The sequence below is a fragment of the Eretmochelys imbricata genome, chromosome 2 (genome assembly GCF_965152235.1).
Source record: "Eretmochelys imbricata isolate rEreImb1 chromosome 2, rEreImb1.hap1, whole genome shotgun sequence".
NCBI classification, from domain to species: Eukaryota; Metazoa; Chordata; order Testudines; family Cheloniidae; genus Eretmochelys; species Eretmochelys imbricata.
Window position 1 is genome coordinate 35,840,947 of NC_135573.1, and position 26,681 is coordinate 35,867,627.

At 36.7% G+C, this 26,681-nt stretch overlaps 1 protein-coding gene across 37 annotated transcripts in view; it reads right to left on the reverse strand.

The window, feature by feature from the left end:
- The window catches only part of RIMS2 (regulating synaptic membrane exocytosis 2), a 740,891-nt gene that overhangs the window by 172,548 nt on the left and 541,662 nt on the right, over nt 1-26,681 (reverse strand). For 22 of the 37 annotated variants that reach the window (XM_077808869.1, XM_077808868.1, XM_077808879.1 and 19 more), the window contains 2 exons: nt 7,865-8,044; nt 6,657-6,766 (listed from right to left, as the gene is read on the reverse strand). In XM_077808869.1, coding sequence (XP_077664995.1) covers nt 6,657-6,766; nt 7,865-8,044 — 290 coding nt within the window. Of the gene's footprint in view, nt 1-5,651; nt 5,685-6,656; nt 6,767-7,864; nt 8,045-17,348; nt 17,412-20,887; nt 20,954-26,681 lie in introns of all 37 variants that reach the window. The other 15 variants (XM_077808874.1, XM_077808886.1, XM_077808901.1 and 12 more) reach the window with 4 other exon arrangements.

The following is a 26,681-nucleotide window of genomic DNA, read 5'->3' on the forward strand; positions in this document are numbered from 1 at the left end:
GGAAATACAAGATTGGTTGCACTAAAAGTTTGCAGAACTGAGCTAGAATGTTATTGGTACCCAGGGTTACTAATACGGGACTCAGCTGTGGCTGTCACAAGCTCCAAGCAAGGGGCAGTGCATTGTTGCACTGCCACAGGAGCAGACTGGAAGCATATAACTGAGCTACTCTCCTCTTTGAGCTTCTGCCAATCAAGGTAGCCGGTGCAAGGAAGTAAGGGCGGTGTAAACTGGGCAACAGTGATGTGCACGTTATCCCAGATTAACTCGATGTGGAATGAGAATGTTCACACATGGAGTTAATTAAGAATGGTTAATCAGAAATAACTACATACATAGACAAGCCCTAAGTGACTTCTCCAAGGAGAGACAGGGTGGCAGAATGGTATGTAATTAAAGGCTGTATCACAGTTCATATGTGCAAGGAAAACAAATTAAGGTTACACGGACAACCTTAACATGTCTTTTTCCTAATGTCTGAGTACTTGACTTTGCAACCTTAATGTTCTTTTAAAATTATTTTTCAACTTTATAGGTAATTTCCCCCTTTTTCCCACCCTTATTTTTAAGAGCAACTGAAAAACCAGAAATTCCAGCATATGGACCCATATTGATTATCACTGGTCATCAGTAGGGAAACCACCACCTTTGGAATCACAGCACAGACTTCTAGAGACTACATTAAAGTAGTAAGCAACACTGCAGGGGAATGCAACACACTCTTTGCCAGTAGTTTATACAACTAATTGATAGCAGAGAAATACTGGGAATCGGGAATCCAGGCTTTAATTCCCAGCCTGGAGTAGAGCCTACAACCCACCCTGAACGCAAAAGAACCCAACTACAAGTGTTTGGGTTGGCTTGGGTGGGAAAACAAATGGACTGTCTGAGGCTTGCGTTCGCTTCCCTCCTTTTGCCTTTGGGGCTGTCACCACCTTAGCTGTATGCCCCATCCCTGCAGGCCATCGCCACCTTGATATGTTGTGTGTGCTCTGGAGACAGTGTGCTGGTGAGTCAGAGCACCTCTCACTCTACAGCATGCGCAGCGCAGCAGGATGTGGCAGACAGCGGAAGCAGGGCACACAGCCACTGTCTCGCCACCTCCTGGGCAAGAGGAGGAGAGCTGACCCCATAGGCAGGAGATGGCAGCTGTGGAGCTGACTCAGGTTCGGGGGAAGGCTCCGGATTGGGTCAGAAAACAACCTGACCCTCTTAGGTTGTGTGAGCTTGGGTCTAAGTTGGGTCCAAGTCAAAAACTTAGGCCCAAGCAGACCTCTACTCTGGAGGGTCATGTGGTCTAATGGTTACAGACAGCACAGATACACATATAGATTTGGTATATTCATTCTTTAATGCTGTGTGAACTCCCAGTTCTACCAGAAATGACGCTGGGCAACCTCTTAGTTACCCTGTCTGTAAAACAGGTGGGTATGCTATGCTACAGTAGGAATACAAGGCTTTGATAACTTATAACGTCTGTAAAATTAACAGAAATAACCCCTGTCAGTGGAAGGGCTGAGGCTAGAATCTGAGGCTGAGGTCACCTCCTGACTCCCAATCTATGGTACAGTTCCCTAGGATAGAGGATTGCCTAAATCTATTGCATCTCCCATCTGGTGTTCTTGCACTATGCTTAACACATAGCAGGTTCAGTAGAGGATGAGCGTATACTCAGTGCAATTGGCATGTAATGAACTCATATTGGGCTGGGAAAGGTTTAAGGCACATGGAACGTTCAGACATTTTAGCACTGCCACGCTAAAGGCTATACTGAACACATGTAAAGGATGATGCTCACAGACTTAGAACTTGGACAAATCTGAGTGGAACGAAAAAAGAACGGAAAAAGGAATTGGCCTCACGCTATCCCTCTGCTAAATTTCAAGTCCCTGCTCTATAGCATGGAGGTGTTAGAGCTCTTCAAAGAAACAGTTGGACGGTGGTTTTTGCAAGTCAGCTGAGACAGAGAGCAAACATGGAAAATTTCAGCCCCAACACTTAAAGTTTGGTGAAGTTATTAGCAATTGAAAATGGGGTCTTACAACGGAAAGTATTATGCAACTTTAACTACAGATGTTACCAGTTCTGTTATAATTTCAATATAGTATAGATCTTAATAAACAATTATTTACAAATTAAAACACAGAAGATTATCAATAATTTGTGATTTCTTTGGAGAATAATGAGTGAAGCATCGATCACTTCAAAGTGGCTCAAAATCTTGTGAAGTGGAAAGTCTTATTGTTATAATTAAATGGAGTAGATAGGGTTAAAATGTGGGAAGTCAAGAAGTCCGATATTTGAAATAGTTTTAAGAGTAATTTCATGGGGTTTATATTTAAAATATAGACTGCAGGCAGTTACTGAATTTAGCCTTGTTCTTAAAGCCAAGTAGGACCAAGACTTGCATTTCAGCAACATATAAAGTAAAAACCTCTTATTTTCCTCCTATTAGATTAGCAATAGTTATAAACATTCACTGGTAATAAGTTTTTGATGTCTCTAACACCGTTATAAAATTGTAGGAGGTGTAGTTTCAGCTCAGTACACAGTTTTAGCTGTGTAGCTCCACTTAATGCTAAAAGGAGTTGTATAGCTAAAGCCCAGAACAAAATATTGAAAATATTGCGAAAGAAAGAAAGAAAGAAAGAAAGAAAGAAAGAAAGAAAGAAAGAAAGAAAGAAAGAAAGAAAGAAAGAAAGAAAGAAAGAAAGAAAAAGATTCTCCAAGCTTCTAAGAAGTACCATACCATATGCAGGATCCAACATAAAAAATAAGTGTTTTCTGGTCTGCAAATGCCCTTGAAATAATTATATACTTAAAAAGCACACACACAAACAAACCAACCACCTTCTAGAGCCAGACACTTCACTGCAGTACACCACTTTCGTACTGGTTCATCGACACAAAGAGGTCATAAATGTGGCAGATCTAGCCAACTGTGGATTCCCTACTATGCCCTTGAGAATGGATCGGCCCCTTGCTGCCACAAGCAGTCACCATAGTTTAAAGCAAGCTTTCACGCTGTTACACACTAAAAGCTGAGTACTCAGCTACAACAAAAGGGGACCCAGATTGGGGAGCTGTGAGTAGCTCATTTGTTCCCTCCTAGAATCACAGCATTTTACTATTTTTCTTCAGACATGTGTAATAAGTGTCTGACCCTGAAATAAGTACAGATTATTCATGTCACTAAGGGTCAACAGATCATGTTATTTTTAAACCTTTTTCCTTCTAATACAATACAGAGATGACATGGACTAACTCCTGTTTGTAATCCTTTGATAATTTTTTAATTATCTCTTTTGTTACATTAACATCTGAACTTCAACTGGTCCAAGCTAAAATGTTGGTTTTTAAAATGCAAGAAAGTTATATAATACAGCATATTCCACATACAGTACTCAATCCTATATTTTACAGTCATTTTCTTTAAATCATGGGAAACTTTGCCCTCTTTGTTGCCCACATTTACATCACTCTTACAGACCATTTCTTAGCATGTGTTAGTACAATGCCTAGCATGAGCAGATGAGCCTGACTGGGGTCCCTGCATACTATCGCGCTACTCATAATGATAAATAATAATCTGCAGAATGCCTGACAACTTTCAGTTTTACTTGCTATTGCCTTTAATGCTGTTCTCGTTGCCTCAATGTTCTACTCAGTTTTTTAAATTATTTATTAATTAAATAACTCTTCCATTGTGGTCAATGTTCTGGGTTCCACTGGTTTTCAGTCAGAATCTTGCATGCTTTTTTTGTTGTTGTAACAACAGCAATATTTTGGGACATAATCCACATTCTTAAAATTATATCAGTTTTTTCTGTAAAATGCAATCTTCCTTTGCAATCAAGCTACACAGAATGACAGCATAGTAATCATAATTTCATTGAGTCGCTGTCAGAGGTTACTTACCAGTAACTGCATAAAATGAGTTACAAAATGGAGTTAACTGGCTCCTGAATTACCACATGAAAAAAACTGTGTAGAATATTGAGACAAAGATTACATAGCTGCAGGTTATGGCAGATAAGCTAGGGTATATAAAAGTAAAATATTTATATTTATTCTACATATTCTCTTTAATTACATTTGTACTTTTTCTTCACATATTATAGAAAAAATATATATACAAAATTTAAAATGCCATAGGTCGAGCCACTGAGGCCTGAACATATGATTATACTTTGATTATATATTGAACTCCAATATCTATGTACTTTACAGTTCTCTGTAACCCAAATCTTCAGAAAAATCTAATTTTTAGATTGATTTTCAGTAATAACAAAATACCACTTCATTCTTTGAAACCATCAGTGTAGTGTCTCATGCAACATCAGGACAGCCAACAACTCTAGATATCTCATAAACAAATATTACAATCTTTAAAAATGTATTTATCATGGTAGTGCCTAGGAACTGACTGAGTACAGGGCCCCATTGTGGTAGGCCCTGTACAAACTCAGAGTAATAGCCAGTCTCAGCCACAAAAGCTTACAATCTAAATAGATAACACAGACAAAGGGTAGGGAAAAAGGATAGAATATACAAACATAATGAACAATGGCACAGAAGTCATGTTAGTATATTATTTCCTGGCATAGCTAGACTATATTTAACTGTGATATAAACATTTTCACAATGCAAAAGACACTGCAGAAAAGTACACACTAGGGTAATGATCTGGAGAGTCTGATTCCAAAACTGAAATAAACACTAAATAAAAAGTCTGTTGAGACAGATACGTATAGATTCTCAGTGACGTAAAAAAGGACTGCAATTGATATCTTCTGGTTTGCCATGAAGCAAATTGAGTATCAAAACTGGCATTGAAATATTTTTCATTTCTGTGGGGAGATTAATTTTTAGGAAAAATCTTACCGCTTTTTGTTTTAAGTCTACCTTGATTCAGGGAATTTTTACTTCTCGGTCCAATGGGTGTGACTTAAAATCCAGTAATTGCTTTAGACAACAAAATAATGTTACATGTGTACTTGTAGTGAACACTAATGCTCCAATCCCATAAAGATGTATGTACAGGCTTAACATTAAGCATGCTGAGAAGCCCAATTGAAATTAATGGTACTACTGTAGTGCTTAAATTTAAATACACACCTAAGGTCTTGATGCTGCAAACAGTAATACATGTGTTTAACTTCATGCACATGATAGTCCAACTGACTTCAGTAGGACAACTCATGAAAGTTTGTGCAGGATCAGGGCCTAAATATTTCTAGGAAATATACAGTCTGAGGAATCATATATCTATGGAATTATATACAGTCTAATTCTGTAAGGTACTAAAGCATGTGTCTAACTTTAAGCACATGAAGTGGTCTCATTTAATGCAATGTAACTACTTATGTGCTTAAAGTTCGGCACATGCTTAATTACTTTGCTCAATTGGGGCCATATTTAGGTAGTTATCTAAACAAAAATTCTACATTTTTAGGGCTGACCACTGTACAATTTATGAACTACAAATGGGGAAAAATACATGAGTGAATAATTATCGCAAAAATTCTTCCACTGACCTAATAAAAGTCTATGCAATTAAGTAACATCAATTGCATTTGGGTTTATTTTTGCTTATACAGCCTCCCAAAAAGACTTTCAAGCAGAAAACAAACCCTCCTTTATGTACAGACCTTCATAAGGTTCTATCTCCTTGTCTCCATTGTCTAGGGAGAATAAAAATAAAACAAAAAAGGGAACCAAAGAATAGGGTTTAAAAACAACAGCACTTTTACAAAAGGTATAACATACATCTTCATAAGGGAAAAAAAAAGAGAGCACATGGGCATTTAGACTGATTTTGCAAAGCATGTTTATATACTATCAACAGAAAAGCTGAAAATATATTTGATACCAAAAATGTAGTTTTATTCCTATGATTTTGAAGTTTCCTGAAAATGTCTTGTCTACTGAACAACGCTTTCATGAGGCATTCAAAGGAACAGTATTGACAGTATCCATAAAATATGCATCACCAAGCATCTTGCTGGTATTTATTTTTGTTGTTAAAGACGATGCCCTTTTTTCTTGTTACTTCTGTGTCAAGAGTGATATCTATACTTATGCATGAGCTAATCATCCTTTGTACTTGTGAGATTTTTTCCTTTATTGTTGTTAGCATAGGAGCTTTGTGCTACTATTCTACCACACAATGATCCTGATCCTAAAAAGGATGCTAAATTCTCAACACCCAGGGAAGACAGTGGGCACTCTGAACCTTTCAGAATTGGACATTTTATGAAACACATTCATTACACCATAGTTTTATCAATAAAATGCTAAGCAACTGATACAGGACCTTCTGCTCCTGTTGAAGTCAGTGCAAAATGCCCATCGACTTCAATGGGAACAGAATTGAGTCAATGCATAGGCCACTTTGGTCTCTGTTTATTGAATTGTTTTGATGATATAGATTAGTTTAATTCAAGTGGCAGTAGATGTTAGTCAGATTTTGAAAGAAATGGCAGATGGTACAAAACACAAAACTATTGGCAAATACTGGTTTGACACAGGAAAAACTCAAGACCTTTAGGTTCTAATTTCAAGGAATAAATAATAACCATTATTAATAAATAATAACCTCCTTCATTTTAGCAATCCACAAACAATTCTGAAGTCACATAAAAAATAACACTTACTTCTTTCCAATGTCCCCTTTGGTGGGAGCTGTGGTAACTGCCTGCCCCTTCGTCCTGCTACTGGAGTACTTGATGGGCTTGTTTGGACAGACCCAGTTCGAGGATGTGACCTACAGAACACACATCAAAACAAAACATGCCCTTTAAAAGTCACATTCATCCTTTGATACCTACAGAGCTAACACAATGACTAAGAAAATTTTGGTGCGCTTAGAAGCCTTGAGGTACTGTAGTGGTACTGCTGTCTTTTTTCACAGAAGGACTAGTTAACAATTAAACAGAGAAAACTCTAACTAAAGAAAAAAGCCAAAATAAGGCTAAATATTGACATGTAATATGTTTGCGTAGCTGACTCCACATATTTTCTGTGTGTATGTATTCATGTATGTGTGTGTGCTCTTTTATTAAATACACGCATACATACAAAACCATCTAGGGGCTACATGCTAAGATCCTTATTCCATTTATATTCAGTTAAGCTTTTCTGACTAAGTAAAAATGAAGTAAAATAGTGAGAAATGACATCAGGAATTGATTCTTGATATAATTAGCTTTCACTATCGGAAAGCCAAGAAATATATTTTACAATCCTAAAATAAGGTGATGTTTCATTCAACTTCCTACTCGGCCAAATTGGCTCCACATATACTCATACCTTCTTTACTGTAGTTGCACTAAAGGGAGTTTACATAAATTGGTAAAATTCTGCATGAGTAGTAATATAATGTACTTTAACAGGAACTATACAGACTATGGCACAGTAAAATGTAGTCAGAGAAAACAGTGGTTAATACACAACGTTAGTACAATCCATTTAAAGAAACTTTTTTTTAAAAAAAATAGTTTCATTTGATGTTATGATGGTTGTTCCATAAGCGATGTCTGATGAACACACAAAAAATTCTCATTCTGTAAGAGAAGAACATGATAGTTATGAGGTGCTTTATGTGGGAAATCTCCCAGGATTCCTGATAAATGAGAAATCACAAAACAAATGTAGTTAAATACGTTAGTAAACAAATTACAATGGCAGCCACACCATTATATCCACAATAGAATATAAATAGTGTGTTGGCACTGACAGGGTTAGTATCTACTGCTACTAGTGATCAGCCAAAGATGGAAGGCGATACCAATTAGCTACTGGGAAAATAAAATGTGAGTTGGTGGGGCAAAAGTAATTAGTCTGATTGATTTGTCTGTTTCACCTCGATAAGGCAGGTGAAGGAGGGGCAGATCTTCCAGTCATTAATGAAGGCATCGACCTCATGAGGTTTGAGTCAGGACGCTCTGTGGATCGGGAGCGGGAGTTGGTCCGCTCTAGCACAGGACGCTGTTCTGTTGATCTGGATCTTTGATATGGCTGTCTATCTGCTGCTTCACAATTCCTGTAATGTTAGTCAAAAAGCAGCTCAGTTGACCTTTAACTGTTCTGTTAGTTATAAAATATGCTGCTTGGTATTGATTTGGAGAAAAATCATTGTTAAATACATTTTGGTAACTTTTCTGAGTTCGCTTCTTGATAACATACAGTATTTATAGATGTATGCAGTCTCTTATGCAAAACTCTGGATAAATAGGCTAAAATGTTTTCCGTGTCTCAATAATGACTTCCCATGCTATAATCTGTTTCCAAGCAATTTCTCAGTAAAACCATTTTGTTAACCAACTACATCAATACATCAAACATTGAAGGAAAAATCAATTTGATTAGAGAATATTAAACCTAGTTGGTGTTAATAAGTCGTCTGGTTCTGCATTCTCAGTCATATAAGTAGTTCTTACCAATTACATTAACTTCATTAGCACTACTCATATGAACAAGGGTTTGCAGGATAAGGTCCATAGTAAATATTTACAAGCTATATCTGATCTAATTACAGTACGTTGACGTCAGCTGTAAGATTCAATTTTAGAAACAAAGGACAATATAAAATACGCCATGCATTAAGAATGGCTCATACAGTTAGAGTACTCGATGTTCTGGTTAATAGAGACCTCTAGTACCACTAGCACAGTACACATTCAGATGACCCACAGGGGAACACAAGATTTGTCTCTGATAAAAGTTAGCTTCTTGTTTTCTTGATCTAATGTATGGTGCCAATGTAATGACAGAAAGGGGAAAACACTGAGATGTGAAAGGAAAAAGATGGGCAGAGGAAAATAAGAGGTTCCAAAACAACTGACTAAATTAAGATATAGTACAAAATAATTTGTGGGGTTCAGCTTCATTTGTTCTGAAATAATTATTGGATTTCTGCGGTACTTTTCTATCTCAGGTCATAGTCTGATCCTTTTGCTTGCAAACAGAAATACAAAGGGGGAAAGTTGGCTAGCAACTTCCTTAAATATACACATCCATTTTAAATTTTAAAACTAAGTTGTACATATTAGTTGGGCTGATTCTGTAATAATTTGTACCTCACACCTCCAATGGAGTTAATGGAATCTCCACAGAATTACAAACTCTTAACCTAATAGTACCTTTTAAGGCTTTTCCTATAGCTAAGTCCTGTATTTTACAATGAAGTTGGTTAATAAGAGTGTGTGGTTGGTTGGTTGGTTGGTTGGTTAATAAGAAGAGTGACTGGATGGTGATTAAATGTAACAAAAAGTCAAGTTTTAATTAATATTTTAAACAGAGAGAGACACTGCAGGCAGCCTCATTATGAAGAGTCTTACGTTATTAACTGCATTATTTTTATAAAAGACTGTACTGAGACAGAGCAAAGTTTTCTCTAGGGCTGCTAACTTTGCTGAGTGCTTTGATAAAAGAGTCATTAAAATGAATGTCTGTTCACGCCTTCCAGGAGGTAGTAATTGGATTCGTAGAAAACAAAATGAAATTCCCCCAGACAGGTCTAGAATAATGCCAGCCACCATTACCCTACTTCTAAAGCTCCTAACAAACAAACACACCACAATGAGACACACAATGGTAATTATAAACTAAAGGCACTGACAATCAGGGGAGAAGTAAAACTAGCCTGGCACAAAACCACAAAGATTACCTCATGTCTTCTTCTGGCTCTATCAATTCTGTTTCTGAATGGGAAGCTTGATCAGCCAAAACATCCACTGTCTCGCTTCTTTAACATTGTGGATAAACAAAGAAGTGTAACCTTAGCTTTGTGATAGATGTTGCTTAGCTTAGATAACCATTTAAAGAAGGGTCTCAGTGCTACAAATGATGAGTAAGGGAGTCAAGCATCCACATGGTGGTGAAGAAACAAGCTTTCTCTGGTTACAGAAATAAATTCTGAAGAAAGCAATTCACCCCGAGACCTGAATTCTAAAAACAGTGCATGACTAAAGCCAGACTGTGCCTAGTCCTTGTGCAGGTGGGAAAGAGAAGGAGTTGGCACAAGGAACATCTTTCTCTCTTCCTTCTGCCTTCCACAGAGGGGTCAAGCACAACAGAAGTTCTTATACTAAAGGAATGCGAAAATTCTTGTAGGACGAGTGCTGCTTTCCTGTGCTCATCTCTGTAAGAGAGGCAGTCTCTGCACACTGTAGGAGTTTGGTTTGTTATCTGGGGTCAGGCAGGGCTTGGTCCTTGCACCCTCTTCAGACGGAGTGCACATGCTGTAATCTGCAGAAGAGATGCCATGCCAACCAAAGAACCAGCGGCAGAAATGCAGCTTCACATCACCTATAATACGTGGCTGTATTGGTCACAATCTGGCCATAACAGTGGATGGATGACATTTGTAAAACCCCTAAGTGACTAAGGGGCATACATCCTACTGTCAATTGACTTTCAGTAGGACACGAGTGCCTGAGTCACTAAGGTGCTTTTGAAAATCCCATCCAATATGAATATAACTTATTGCATATGAACTACTGAAGGCCATTTTAAAGGGGAAAAATAGATAGTCAAAGTTAAAGCTATCCAACACCCACAGCATTACTTAAAGTGTTTTGAAACGCCTTTGCATTACCAACAGCCTTTGTGCAGAGGTTTTCATTTTTAAATCTAATGAAATGTCAGTATGGCCTCCCACTTCTCCTTTAGTACTACCTACTTCACCATCCTTCTATATCTACTGGCAAAGAACATTCACTTTAGGTGGTCTATTCTCTTATCAGTGTGTGGGAGATTTGCGCACATAATTCTCCCACGCACTGACGGAAGAATGGATCAGTAGGTGTCTACATCTTAACCAAGCATATCGATCACACTGACAAAGTTTCAGTTTTTTGTAAGCCACCATGTAGAACAGCACTCTGGCTATTCTACATTTAAAATAAACATTTTAAAAGGCCAAAATTTAGAATTACCAAGATGTTATAAAGAAAGTCACCTCTAGTATACAGTAATAATTGTAATTTCTGTTCACTACCATCTAACCTGAGGGGCTATAAGCCTTGAGTTAAGTACTAACTTATGTGCATTGGTTCATGCTCATATTCTGGGAATGTCCAAAGTTAATAATTTTTTCGACGCACAAAGTGAGCATTTCTCATTTTTAATTATTCAAAAATTAATGTTACTTTTTTTAACAAGTAAAAAGGAGATTTTTCATCAAATGAATAAATAGTAGTTTATCTAAGTGCATTCATACAGAAAGACTTTTAGGAGGCAAACAATAGTGAATAATCATAAAAGCTGTCAGTGCAAGCACACAAGCATCTCACTACTTCCCAAAACAATTGGATGTTCTTCCCATATTTTAGCTGCCATCCCATGTGCAATATTCATTTTACTGTGCACAATACATAAAAAGTAGATTACAGCAGCAGGCCAGTTAAAATCACAGTTTGTTAAAATTTCAAAAGTAGTTAATATGTCCTCATAACAAAGAACTGAAGAAACAGAAATATAAATGTACACTATGCAAGGGTTTTTAATGCAACTTTTGTGATCATATCAGGCTTTCACTACTTCTAGAAACACTTAGCAAATAACAAGAGAAATACAAAAGGTACAATATCTAATAGTCACTACTTCAAGAATAGGCCAGCTACTATCCAATGGGATACCTGTCAGTGTCCGTGGAAGGTTGCTGGATTTCAATCCTTGGACATGCTGTTCTTCTACTAGCTATAGGAACTTTGCTGTTTAGTCACAGACACAAGATCCTCTGTTAGCATAACATAAATAAGCATGTCTGCAAAAAGTGAGATTTCTAGTAATAACCATTGAGTCATGAATATTGTAATAGGAAGTGTGTGAAGATGTGAAGAAGCAGTTCATTGTAACCACACAGAGATCGAGAAATAACTAGTTAGCAGCTGCAGGGTAATTTCATTTTTAGGAGGATCAAAATCAAATACCTATGAAGAAGCTTAACATAATATAAAAATATGTTCTCGAATAATACTTAGTGCAGAAAAGAATTCAATGCTTGCATCAACTCTAGTAAATAAAATATAAATAAAGTAATGTACGTGAATAGTCAATCATATATTAATGTCATATACTATGGTATCTGTGTGATAACTATATAGAGAATAAGTGATGATATAGTATAAAGATTTTCAGTGGAACTACACATTATCTGACTCTTCATTGACATCAGTTTGGGATGGGTGCATTACATATGAACAATGCCATGAGTGAATTACACTAGTCATGCCAATTAAACCTTTATGCCACACCATGGTCTCATGTCATCTGTTCATGTTAGAAATACTATTACAGAAATATTTTAGGAAGTTTTTAAAAACTGATTTGGTCCATTTTTTCCTATCTTTTCTTCCTATAAATTCACTTAATACTGTTGTCCATCTTTGACCTGAGCGGCTAGTCAAATTTCAGGCCCCTGGGGACATTCTATTTGGAAGCAGAAATTGATGGAGACTGGTATTCTTTGATGCAATTTTGTTTATTTACAAGGAATATACAAAGTCCTGCTTCAACATATGAAGGAGGAATCAAAAGAAAGAGGAGCAGTTTCTTAGCTTACAGCCCCAAGTCTCTTTAGCCAACATGCTGAGAATCTCTCTCTCTAACTTTTCCCAGGGTCACCCTGTGCTCACAGGCTCCTGCTGGACTTGCTTGCATTTTGACTCTTCCTCTTTCTCTAGTCTCATCTGTTTTCAGCTTGTGTGTGTTCTGCTTTCCCTCACACGCATCCACACACTTGATCACAATACCAAGTGGAATCTCCCACACACATGGTGCTAGTTTCCAAGCACACACTATTTGGTCTTGTTTTAGGTGTGCCCCTTAAATATCTCTTACAACTACCTTAAATGAAGGGCACATTCACACATCAGTTTGATGAAGTTTTAACCCATCGCAAGGCTTTACCCAGTTCTTAATAATATCATGAGTTCAACAACATAGGTCTCGGAAGAAAAGAGAAAAAATAACTAATACATTTTTAAAATACTTCTAAAAGTTACCTGAATAGCTTTTTCTTACTTTATATCTCAGTTTAAATATTTCAAAAAAATCTGACTATCTTCCAAGATTTAGTACAAGTAGTGTGTGTACTGTTCAGAAAGGGGATTCAGGACTTTCTAATTATTAATAAATCTTTCTAAATAAATCTCCAGTTGTCGCAGATCATATTTAATACTACTTTAAAAGAAAGCAGACACAGCACCATGAGGTGATGACATTGTTAGCTTAATTTAAAGGATCCCACTTTCCACTTTTAGACTTTAAGGGCTTGTCCACAGCAAGGGTCTTGATGCACAGCAAGCCGGGTATAAATCTGCACACACTAGCCTGCTGTTCACTAACTGGCCATATGGACCCTGATACTGTGCACTGAGGGTGTGTCTTCATAGCACAGTTAGCTCGAGTTATAACTGGAGTTTTACCCCTAATTTGACTCCTGTCCACACAAAAATCTCTAGCTTGAGTTAAGTGGTGCTTTGGCCTTGAGCTAGCTGACTGGTCAGGAGTGGGTAGGTTGAGACCTGAGTGATGCTGATGCTCCAGCTACTAATGCGGTGAGGATGCAACAGCTCAAGTTACAGCAACTCAGCAGCAGCTAATCCAATCACTCTTCTAATCCAATCAGCGTGCTGCTAATCAAATCACTGTGTAACTCCAGTGCTGTTTTGAAGTGTGGTCCCTCTCATTCAAGCTATGGTACCTTGAAGGCAGTAACCTCAGTGTACTAACTCAAGCTAACTGTTGCAGTGAAGACAAGACCTAGACACCTTGACTTACTGCTGTTTCAAACAGCAGATGTCAGAGTGCACTACAGAACTTTTAGTGCACAGTAGCGGGGTCCACAGGGCCAGTTGGTACTCAGCAGGCTATTGCACAGTAGATTTACACCCCGTCTTGCCATGCACTATGTCTCTGTGTGGACAAGACCTAAGATTATTTTTCAAAAAATAAGCATACCAATCTCACATGCATACAATGGCATGGTTTGACTTATTTTTATTTTGGTATGGCTCCTTAATTTTAAATTTTAATACAAAAAAATCTTTGAAAAACCAATTTGAGCAGTCGGACATTTATGCAAGGTATTCTTTCACTATGAATGTGAACAAATGTAAACATCTTTTCTTATAATTTTGAATCCATTAATTGTAAAAAAAATCACCCCAGGTTTCTTGTACTCATGGGACCTCTTCTCCCTCCTCCCATCACCTACAGGATCACAGCTGCCTTTCAGCACTCCTTTGTATCTCAACAACCACTTCTGAATCTCACCCTCTAATCTTGCTTCTCTTCTGCTGCCTTCTCCTCTTGCATAGCCCATTCCCTACAACTGAGTATACTATACCTCTTAAATAAATAATCACACCAATGTTAATGGAAATACTAAAACTATTCAAGCATGCAAATCCAGAACTAAGTCTTATATGTTTAAAATGTTATTTTCCCCTAGGTAATTCAGTGTATATGTAAATTTACCCACTCACTGAAAAGCTCTGAAATATTTAATAAAAATGGCACCTTAAAATGGAAAGATGTATATGCACGGTAGCAATTTTCAAAATTCCCTACTGAACATGTAATTTAATGAATGAGAATTAACTTATATCTGGCAATACAAACAGAAATAACGTCCAATAAGGGCTCATTCCTTAAAGGTGCTGAACATTCTAGTCCAATCCAGCAAAACACTTAACTACATGAATATTACCACTGATGTCAATGGGACTGTTCTCAGGCTCAGAATTAAACCTGAGTGTTTTGCTGGACTGGGTTTGCGTGCACAGAACATTTCAGGGTTGAACACTACGTTTGGATAAACACATGACATATAATTCAGCCCACAAGTAGTTAGTGACAAAGGTTCAACCTCTGCTCTGAATTTCCTTGCTTCTGGGATTTTGTTTTAAATCTTACATGCTATTAATAACACAATTTCTGATTTAATTTTCCTTTATTTTTGGTAGTAATTTGCTGACTGATACCCCGGCAGATCTTTAACTATAATTGTAAGAGTCCACACAAAAGCTCTAATTCTGGAAAGGTTTATGCATCTGCTTAACTTTATGCACCAGACCATACTGCCATATCTCAATGGGACCACCTGCAGGGTGAAAATTTGGCCCCATTGACGTCAATGGGAGGTTTGCCACTGACTTTAAAAACGGTCAGGATTTGAGTCAAAGTCCAAAATCCCTTGTTTAATTCCTCTGATAATAATGGAATTTGTTTCATTTTTTGAAAAGTTTGCATAATTATTAAGAATTTTTAAAATATTCAAAATATTCTTTATGGTCTGCTTAAATGTCAAATTGAACCATATATGTCCCAAACCAACTTTTGCTTTTTTGTAACAGCCGTGCTGATCTTAATTTAAATTGGTACACAGAGTACCAACACAAATTGTTTCTTGAATTATAAACTGTGGTTATTTTTTCCTCTCTGCCTACCATATTAACCTCTATTATGAGCTGAGCCTAAGAAATATCAGATAAATAATAAAGGTATTTTAAGTTTCTAGTGCAACAAATCAACTTAGACCTACAACTTTTTTTTTTTTTTGCACTACATAGCTTTAGTTTAAATTGACCAAATTAATATTTTTTATAATATGGAGTTAAGAAAAACAAGAAAGAGCTAGGACCTGGTATGTCAATTTTCAATACAAATATATTTTTATACTACAACTGCTGATTTAATTACAGATGTGCTGATGGAAGCTTGTCTCTAAGGGAAACTGCCAAATTGGAAAACAATCAGTGGAACATTTTGTACCTAATACTGTCACAAGGAATATCTTATATATCTAGAACAGAAAAAGATAATAGAAAGCATTCATTTTTTCTCTCTCATTTCAGCTTGTTTACTTTGTGCATTTGAAAGCATCATCTGCATGCTACTCATGCACTGTTCCAGGGGGATCTCACATACATGCTCTACCCCAGGCTCTGCAAGAGGATGTTCCCCATTACCAGTAAAACTGAAATTGAAGAGTCAGCAGGCAGGTGAGTGCACAGAAAAAAAAGAGAACTGAAAGTACATTGGGTGATGTTGCTCTGGGGCCCATCCAAAAGTCTGTTACAAACATAGCTGCAGAGCAGGAACACTGATTAATTTTTTTTACTTTTGTCATAATTCTCAGAGTGGACGGTGTTGGGGGCCTGTGATATACAAGGATGCCAGACTAGATGGCTAACAAAAAATTTCTCATTAACAGTGGAACACACAGAGCAAATACAAATTACTATTTTAGTAAAATCTTCAGTCTTAAAGATATTAAAATAAGTAATCATGTATCTACAATTTCTTTCAATATACCGGGTCAATCATTCACACTTGTACAGTCTATAATATTTGGATCAGCACAGCTTGAGTCTTGCACATCTGTTTTATACAGGCAAACATACATTTGACTAAATAGTTCTGCAAAGTTAAATGTTTACTTTGTGCTGCTATAGCAAAATGAGTAAATACAGCATTTCCATACTAGAAACCCAAATAATGTTACTAATGAAACAAAATGAAAATGTAACTTTGTACTCTTTCAATGGTTATGGAATTTTTTCTACACTACTTTATATTTGAAAAATTGGCACAATACATACTGCATTTCAAATATCCATTTATATTTACAGGCTTTATTTTGTGTAATTTAAAACATATTTTTGATATTTAAAATATTATAGGACAGAGACAGATGAGTGGTTATTATTTTTACATAATTAATTCATATTTATCCTAAAATAAATATAAGGAGTTTTACAGAAAAGAAAAGAAAAGAAAAGAAAAGAAAAGAAAAGAAAAGAAAAGAAAGAAACACTGCAGGTCCACTTATGAAGACCTTAACCAGCTCTCACTATAGAAAAATTCCCAGTAAATCAATGAGAGTAAGGACTTCAGAACTGACCACTATATGCATCACACTCTGTGCTTGATCCTCCAAGATCCCACTCAACAAGTACCCAATGGGGCTGCTCACTGTAGTAAGGGCTGGTAGGATCAGGTCCAAATTCTTTAAGCTAAATTCAATATTGGACTTTAATTTATCTTGTTCCAAATTGTATGTGTCCTTCGTCCACCATAATCCTTTTTCTCAAGAACAGCCCAACATATTAAAAAGATTCACATAAAGTAGTTCAGCCATCATCACTGTTTTTTCTGTCCTCATAATGGAAACCTTGGAAAGAGACAAGCCAACAAATATGCCTTTTCTGGGATCAATAGAGAAAGAAATGGAGGATGATTTACATGACATCAGAAATAAAATTGGTTACTACAGTTAGTCAACTCTACAAGCAGATTAGGAACACATATTCAGTATCACTACACTCTTTACTTACCCATAGTTTTCAGCTGAACCATTGACTACATGATCTGCCCATGAACTTGCACCATTGTACCACCTTTACAATGCAGTTAAAATAAAGAGGTGTTATAAATAAATATAGGTAGTATTAAAAACACTATAATTCATGTGTCATATTTGCTTCTCACTAATCTAGAGATTTTTTTCAATTGCTTCCAATATGTTTTTTGCATTTCCTCTTCTTTGCTAAGAGGTATTAAGAAAAACAGGCACTTTCTGGCAACAGTTATGTATATTTTAGATCTAATTCCCAACATATTTCAGTAAGTGAATTCTATCATTTTCAGCAAGTTTGCCTAACTATTAACTTCTTTCTTTAAGGCTTGATCCTTCAATGCTTTTGCATGCAATACTTCCATTGTCTTTGAGTGTGTGTGGAATACTTTTAAGATTAGACCATAGAGAGATAGTGTCAAACTTAAAAGCCATATACTGTAAGACAAACCATTTTTTTACCTATGTCCTAAAAACACCTCTAAATAGTAAAGCAATTTTTAAAATTCTGTTTACTGTTATGTACTGAAGATTTTTTTTTTTGGAGGGATTTTTTATTTGTTTTGGAAGGAGGCGGGAGGGGGGTGTTGCATTCTATTCAGCCTCCACAATGAAAAATCAATGAAATGACAATCATTATTATTCTGCACTGCTCTAGCTGAGCTAAATGATTTAAACATGTGTAACATGACATCAACAACATCAGTCAAAAACAACATCAAGTGGTTTGCAGAAAGGTTATGTTTGAACGGAAGCAGAATTGGAAAAAGAGATTTTGGGCAGATGGAGTCACAACCCCTAAGTTAAATACCTGTCCTTCTTCCAGAAACCACATGATAATCTTCTTATCATTCATTACCCTAAAACTCTGGAAACACGTGCACTTCATATAACTCTGGGTTAGAGAAATGGTGATGCAAATCAACTTGGGTACTACATGGAGTCCTCAGATCTCCTGCAAGTGGCCTGGGTATGTAACATTGAGACTACAGTGGTTTCATGGATCAATGATCCTCTGAAAATGGTGAACAAGAACCAAGACTGGGATTTTCAATTAAGTTTCTGGGATCCTTGAAAGTCAAAGAGAGTTGGATACCTAACTTCTCTGGGCTCCATTGAAAATCCCAGACCAAGTGTCCATGCTGAACCTCTTAGTGATTTTGATACTGATGAACACAAGGTTTTTGCTGAAACTATTGCAAACCATGGCAAGGATGGATGGAGTAGTTCTTGAGTGACACAGTTGTTTCCTCTGAGGTCTCAGGGTATAGTACTGGAGCAACCTCATGTGGGGTATCACATAATTCTGCCGTCACCCTTCCTGATTAATGTGTGTATTCGGTAGTTGCGGGAAGACAATGAAGTGGTATGGGCTTTACTTGCGTCTTTACTATGTGGATGTCACTCAGCAGTTCATCTCCTTTTCATATCAAACTGGGCTCGAGCAGTTGATGGGGTTATGTAGTATCTGGCCAGGACCAAGACTTGAATGAGGGCAATTTACACAGGACCCACCAGCTTCTGGATTATCAGGATATAGCAGAATGCAAGAGTGCTCCTGATCATGTGTGCTTGACCAACATGTTGCAAACTTTTGTTTCAGGTTCAAAATTTGTGTCTGCTATTTTGTCAACTCAGGTTTGGATTACTGCAATGCATGCTACAGGAAGCTACTTCTTAGGACTGCTCTGAAACCATAGAACATGATGGTCCATTCATTAAAGGGTGTTTCTCAGAGGAGGTGTGTTATCCTTGGTGATCTTCACTGGTTTTCAATCCATTTCTGGGTGAAATTCAAAATTGCTGGTTTTAATCTGTAAATCCCTAACTGGGTTGGATCTTTGGTTACCTTTGAGATTCCATCTCTTTTCATATTTTAACATGACAATTGAGATCATCTTCGGTACTCAATATCTTAGTTAAATTGGGAGAATGCTAGGGGTGGGGGAGAGGTGCATTTTCAGTTAGGGGTCCTCAACTGTGAAATCTGATTCTCATATCAGTTTGCTAAACTGAGAATTTGTTTACTTCCGGGTCATACTGAAATGCCCATTTGTTCCTTCAGCCTTTTCCTTAGGGATAGGAGTAAGATGATGGGTTAGGGTGTGGTAAAGTTCTAGTTGTGGCTTGATCACAGGGATTTGGTGCAACTGAGTTGGTCTGATCTTTGGCTTTCTTTTTATTGGGGATATTTTGTACTGGATGTAGATGTATCCAGAGCAGTGGATGAGACCATTTGGTAAAAATTGCAATACATAAATAAAATACAATAAACTTCTGTTGTCTGCATCATGATTCCATGGCCTTGGAATGGCTCATATTCCATTCTAACTCAATGACCTTGCCTAATAAGTAATTTGCATTATTATGATTATTATGCTTACATTTATTTTTAATTATTTATAATATAATAATTTTAGGAAGAGAACTGGCATTTCTTGAAAGAAATCTAGCTGAAGTTCTACACCATATCGTAAAAACAAAGTAAGGAGTGGATGTCACTCAGCAGGGAAAAAAGGAGATGGAACACCTGGTACTCAGATACTCAGAGAACAAGAGTTTTTCTACCTGAGTTAAATTCAACCCTTTTTGTGTCTTTATTTTTATTAATAACAGCATTTAAAACTAAATCAGTGCTGTATTAATTATAAAGTTGTAATGGTGGCTATTTATGAAATGATCAAGACTATCTTGATTTTAGGAAATTAATTGTTTGTATTAATTATATTTTAATAAATATATTCAATAAAACATCAAACCTCTATTTTAAAATATTGTAGAGGTCTTTTACTGTACACAATTGTAATGTATAAATATGAAACTAAATTTTACAAAAGGGATATAAATATGATTGTATTTGTGTATGAGGTTTGAATGTAGACTAAATAAATTGCTTGTGGCTAATGAGTTACCAATTCTCTCAACTCTTCTCACACTTTTGAGCTGACTAGATGTAGTCTCAGAATTGTGCAAATTTTCAGATACACTCCAAAATTTAGGAGGGACAATACTGACTTAGTCTCCAATTCAGCAAAGAACTCAAGCATGTGCTTAATCACACCGAAATCAATGCAACTACTTGTATGCTTAAAGTTAAGCACATGCTTAAGCACTTTGCTGGATCAGAGCCTTAAAATAATACAACTGAGAAAACTACACTGCCCTTTTAACAATAAAATTACTTGAAAATCCTAGCTATGGGAGGCATATTGTAATTAAGGGGGAAACCACCTAACTCACCTAAATTGTTGGTATTTTCCCCTGCTCCTCCCTACCAATAAACATGTTTCCTGGTAACATTTTTAGTTAAAATACAGAAAGTAGTTCATGTAGTGCTAAAATAACATTTAGCATTTCAAACCATGAAGCCTGATTGCTCCAAATTTAAACAATACTCCATGAAATGCATTGTAAATTTCAGTATCATGATTCTTGGCCAATTCATAATTCTACAGTACACTGCTCACAAAATGTTATATTACTGAAACTTATCTATTTCTACTATATAAATGAAAATACCTTTCAGGAGTATGGGTAGTGTCGTCATAATATGTATTAGGCACTCTTCTCTCCTGCCTAGTCCTCCTGAATATGAAATAAATAGCACAGATATTTAGACATTTTAATAGTGCCTTATAATTGAGTGTTTATCCTTGTTGTATCATAGAGATGATGCACATACAGTATGCTAGTCCACTTCCTGTACAGCAATATCTACTAAAAACATAAATATTCAAAGCCAAATTAATTTAATTTTTTTCACATTCAATTAGTATTCAGCCATGATTAATAATGTATTCAGGCCTTGTGAGCTATACAAAGATTTTTCCTAACAGCTCAGTCATATCAGCATGTAAGTGGTGTTTAAGCAGGTGAGTATTTCAGGAAATATAAGATATGGATGTTGTGAAATTCCATGATTGGTAACAGAAATCAAAAGTTAATTTCCTCATTGTAAAGTGAACCAATAAAATAGCCGAATGGATGAGAAATACATCTCCTGCACCTACATGCATAAATCAGCTTCCATTGTTCTCCAAGCACAAGCCCTTCGATGTAAACAAAAAGGATGAAAATAAAAGAGTCATGAAGGCATCTTAAAAGAATAAAAACAGTGTGGTCTCTTAAGTGATGAAGCTGGGCTTTGAGATGCCAGATGAGAAGGGAAGCGTTCAACAGAGTCCACCCAAAACTCAAGTTTGATATGAGTGTGACTAGTGAATATTGGCATAGCTAGACTACATACACAGAATGTTTTCCTTTTAAAATGAATTTGTAATAAAAATGTTGAGACCATTCATTATGCTACACTTTTGAGTTCATCTGAGTCTCTTTAAAGGGAGTGACTGTGGAAGTGTGAACTGTGATCTGAACCAAAATCATTGTATTGAATTTGTGAATAAGGAAAGAAATGCGGAGGAAAGCAGCTGAATGATTTCCCAAGTATTTATAAAAGGGCAAGTAAAACTCCGAAAGGCCAGCTGGGATGATGGCTAAAATGACTTTGATCTGAGTAGAAATTAGGTGCTGTGTGGTAAACTGGGGTACCAACTAGTGCAACCATCTGGGCTATTACATTAAAAGAGGTCAACTACAAGTTGGAAACAGGGAGTTCATGAATTAACAGCCACAAGGACTCCTCATTGTTAATTCATGTTTCAGCGTGGTATCCGTGTTAGTCTGTATCAGCAAAAAGAGAGTATCCTGATATTAATGGGTTCCAAACAAAAGACTACCTGCAGTAATAGCAAACTGCCATAAAGAATGACTATTGAAAGATCTAAGACAGTTTCATGGCATAGGTTCCTTTTTTGTTTGTGAACAAAGATCAAGAGAGCTATAGATGAAGTGCAAGTATATTTTTACTCTGGAGACAAAGGTGGACTCAAATGGCAGCTAAATCACTGAAAGATATACAGAGAGTTGAAATGGTTAGAGATTAAATGAAATGATTATCAGGAGAGTTATGAAAAACTGAAAACCTGTATGGAATGGAGACATGATATAAAGGAAGGCTGAAGAATACAACATCTAGAAAGACTAGAAACTAAAGGAAGAGCAAAAGAGAAATGCGCAGGCAGCCATCTCACACTGATATCCACAATGTCTAGTCAAATTGACAAGAAAGAAGAAAATTCCAATGATGAGAGCCCACGGGAGGTAAGTAGCTGCCCCTAAATGGTTAACAACAAGCACAGCATGGCAACCATCAAACAGAAAGAAGCAGCAAGTAATCCTGATTAATGAGTCCATCGTGAGAAATATGCCACAAGATATCTTTGGGCCAGATGAAAACAGGATTGCCTGCCTTTTCCTGGATGTCAGCACAAAATATGTTATAAAATAATGCTTGATATCCTCATGAACTATAGAAAATTCCCAGTGATTGTAATCCATGTGAGAATAAATGACACCTGTGAAGGAATATTTAGTATAATCAAGAATGATTTCAGGAACTGAATTTTGAATTGATGTAGCTTATCTTCTCAGACATTCAGTGTTAAGTAAAAGTGAAAGAGGTATGAGACTGATAGTAAAGACTAACAGTATAAAAAGTGGTGTTTGGATTTAAGGAACAGTTCTTGATGAGAGGTGATTGAATGAATTAGCTGGTCTTCACATGGGTTGTAAATTGGATTCAGATGTGGTATATTGCTTGTTAGACAGGTGTTAAACTAGGTATATGAGAAGAACAGGGAAGATTTTGCATAACTGAAGAAATTTTTCATGTATTCCCAAAACACAAACTCAAAACAAGAAAGAAGATTTAAACTATTTGATTTTTTTAACAGATACTGAAGAATAAGATAAGTACTGTGCATTAATTAGCACTCAAGTGTCTATGAACAACTATCAGAATATGGGATAAAAACAAGAAAAAGTAGGAGAAATGATGGAGACTATAATCTATTAGATTTAACTAAAACTTGGTGAGATGATTCTCATAACTGGAATGTCAACATAGATAGATACATACCACTTGGATTGAAGAGATCAAAACATTCCTTAAATCTGAAGGCACTCTGAACCTCAATAGACCATTTTAATAGTTGAATTAAGCCTGCACAGGACTATTTTTGCTTTACTAGATTTATTTTCTGACTCCAGCTGAAGTTTGTAACAACTACTTTGAGCAGAGGATTAGACTTGATGACCTCCTGAGGTCTCTTCCAAGCCTAATATTCTATGATTCTGTACTCAGGGCTTTGTGCAAAGTTACAAACTATCCCACAATTCACATATGGCTTTTCAGTTATACATATACACACATTCATGTTCTGGCATTACTGATCAAAATTTTTCTCTTTTAGGTGACTAGCACAGGTGCTAAAATGAGAACTCTGAGAGTGAGATCCTGAGCTAGTATAAACTGGTATAGCTCCATTCTTCAGTTATGTTGATTCACACCATCTGAAGATCTGGCCCACAGTCTGAAACCAGACTCAGACAAACCAGGGTAACTGCTTTTTTATTATGTAAAAATTAACTAATTAATTAAGATCGCTATTTTAATTGTCTAATTTCTTTTCATGCTTTCAAGAAATGCTTTACATATGCAGCAATTTGGTTGAATTGTCTCTGTCTTCTTGAATCACAAGACTGTGATTCAGAAGATCTGGAGCCAGATCCTCATCTGTTATACGTCAGCGTAGCTCCACTGACTTTCTACCAACTGAGGCTCTGGCCCCAGGAATATATTTCCTGCTCTGCTGTGAAATTGTTATATGATCTCTGGCAAGCTGCATACCCTCTTTCTCTCTGTGCCTTTTTTCCCCATTTGTAAACTGGGAATAATCACACACACAGGAGGCTTGAATTATATTTGTAAGCAATCTTGAGGGCTTTAAATTGAAGGTACTTTGGAAGTTGTAATCTGATTGTTATTTTTCTCTTTTTGGTCACACAGCAGTGACTGAGGTACCTTTTGAATGTTCTGTGTAATTTGGAGATAACACTAATGTGTCTGTTGCTTAACTTATTTACATGTTCACCTACACTGCAAAAAGCACTATATCTTCATATTAATATATAGCTATGCAGGATTTAATGAACAAGATTGCTTTAGGCTAACAAGTAAGATAGATTTCAGAGTAACAGCCGTGTTAGTCTGTATTCGCAAAAAGAAATGGAGTACTTGTGGCACCTTAGAGACTAACCAATTTATCTGAGCATGAGCTTTCGTGAGCTACAGCTCTAGCTCACGAAAGCTCATGTTCAAATAAATTGGTTAGTCTCTAAGGTGCCACAAGTACTCCATTTCTTTTTAAGTAAGATAGAAGATTCAAGCATAGAAGAATGCATCTGGATCATCTGCTTATGAGTAAGGGAGGACTAATAGAGAATGTGGGAATAATGAGGAAGCTTAGTACCATTGGCCGTTAATTACTTGCATACACCATAATAATCAACGGGTTCAAAGGCTACAGAAGTACAACACTGAATTAGATAATAAGCACAGCAGATTTGAGAAATCTAGTGAGTAAATTGCAATAGGAGGTAAAATGCAACAATGGGGAAGAATACTAAAATACTTCATCGAGATACAACAGGGCACAATAACCTATGAAGAATCCAAAGTACAAGATGTGGCTAATTTAGCTTCAAGAAGGACTGCTCAATTATCTGAGGTTAAAAAAACCCTACTTGTAACAGCTTACATTCTCTGCTGTATAAATCTCTCTAAACTCTGATTGACCACTTTATGTTCTCTAGGAGCTTTACCAAAATTCCCCGATAAAAATATGCATATAAATCCAAAAAAAATTTTTTTAAAGGAACCATAATCCTCAGATTAGGCAAAATAAATGGTATGAAGCTTGCCAAGTAATAGCTATTTACACACACACACACACACACACACACACACACACGAAGAAAACATTATAAAGGAAATAAAGTAGCTATATTAAAAATTCATGATCGTTCAAAATGTTCATGAAGGAGTCAGATTCTAATCTCAGATGTACAGAGCATATTGCCATTTATATTAATACATATTCTGTTTTGTTCCTGGCAAAGAGAAGATATTTAGTTGCACAGTGAAATTGCTTTATTAGTGCCATGCTCCCTAGAAACAGAAAACAGGACAATTTTTTCTGCCAGGACAATGATCCCCGAGAACATTTCCATGCAAAGAATGACCTGATCTACTTGCTTTGACTCATACACCCACCAACAACAGCTAATATACAAACCTAACTGTGAAAATTTAAGCAATTTAACAATACATATCTTATGCTCTTGCACCTACAAGTGCAAGTCTTATCATTATCACAACCACTATACACCACAGACCAGACACCATAACTTCTGCACACAGCCCTTTACCAGATTACCTCCCTCACCCTGCACCTACACAAGGAGTTGTGAATGCTGGGTGTAGTAATTGGTTTGGTTTGGAGACCATAGGTTGGTAAAGTGGTGAAGTAATCCAGTTAAAGTGGGTGATGGAAGACTGGCATCCCCAGAGGGGACAGAGTTCATACTGTGGTGCATTGTGGTGACAGAGAGGGACAGTCTCCCTGCTCTCAGTTCCAGTTGTTCATACCACAGTAGCTGGTGGTAGCCAGCAGGAGTAGGCTTGCAGCCCTGGCAAGTCCATATTTAGTGCAGTGTTTTTGGAGACAAATGAACCATTGTATCTTAAACTTAAATAATAGTAATAATAATATAATCTGCCTGAGGCTAACAATCATCATGGAAAGTTTTAGCCCAAACGATTGAGGTTTGGCAAAGTTATAACCAGCTGAAAACAGAGTCTTGTAATAGAAAGTGTTAGGAAAGTTTCTTCTTAGCATGTGTGCAATGTGCCTTAGGTGGCACGTGACCAGGATTAATCACTGAATTTTGTCCACTGGTTGGATCATCAGCTTCCCCAGTCAGGGCCGGGACTGACAGGGAGTGTGACATGAACACATGCAGCACTGCCTTGAGAAGTGTGTCTGCACAGTTATGGCAGAATTAACCTACTGTTAATTCACTCAGGGAAGGTGGCACAAGCCACAAAAACAAAAAAATCTATGGTGATGATTTGTTAATCATTCAGTTTAGAATAGCCAAACTCTACTGTAGGTAGCTTCCTAGGTAACAGCATTTACGGGTGTTCAGTCTCATAACTCACAGACTTTAAAGCCAGAAGGAACCATCATGATCATCTAGTCTGACCTCCTGCACATTTCAGGCCACAGAACCTCTCCCACCCACTCCTGTAATAGAGCCATAACCTCTGGATGACTTACTGAAATCCTCAAATCATGATTTAAAGACTTAAAGTTACAGATAATCCACCTTTTCCACTATTTTAAACCTGCAA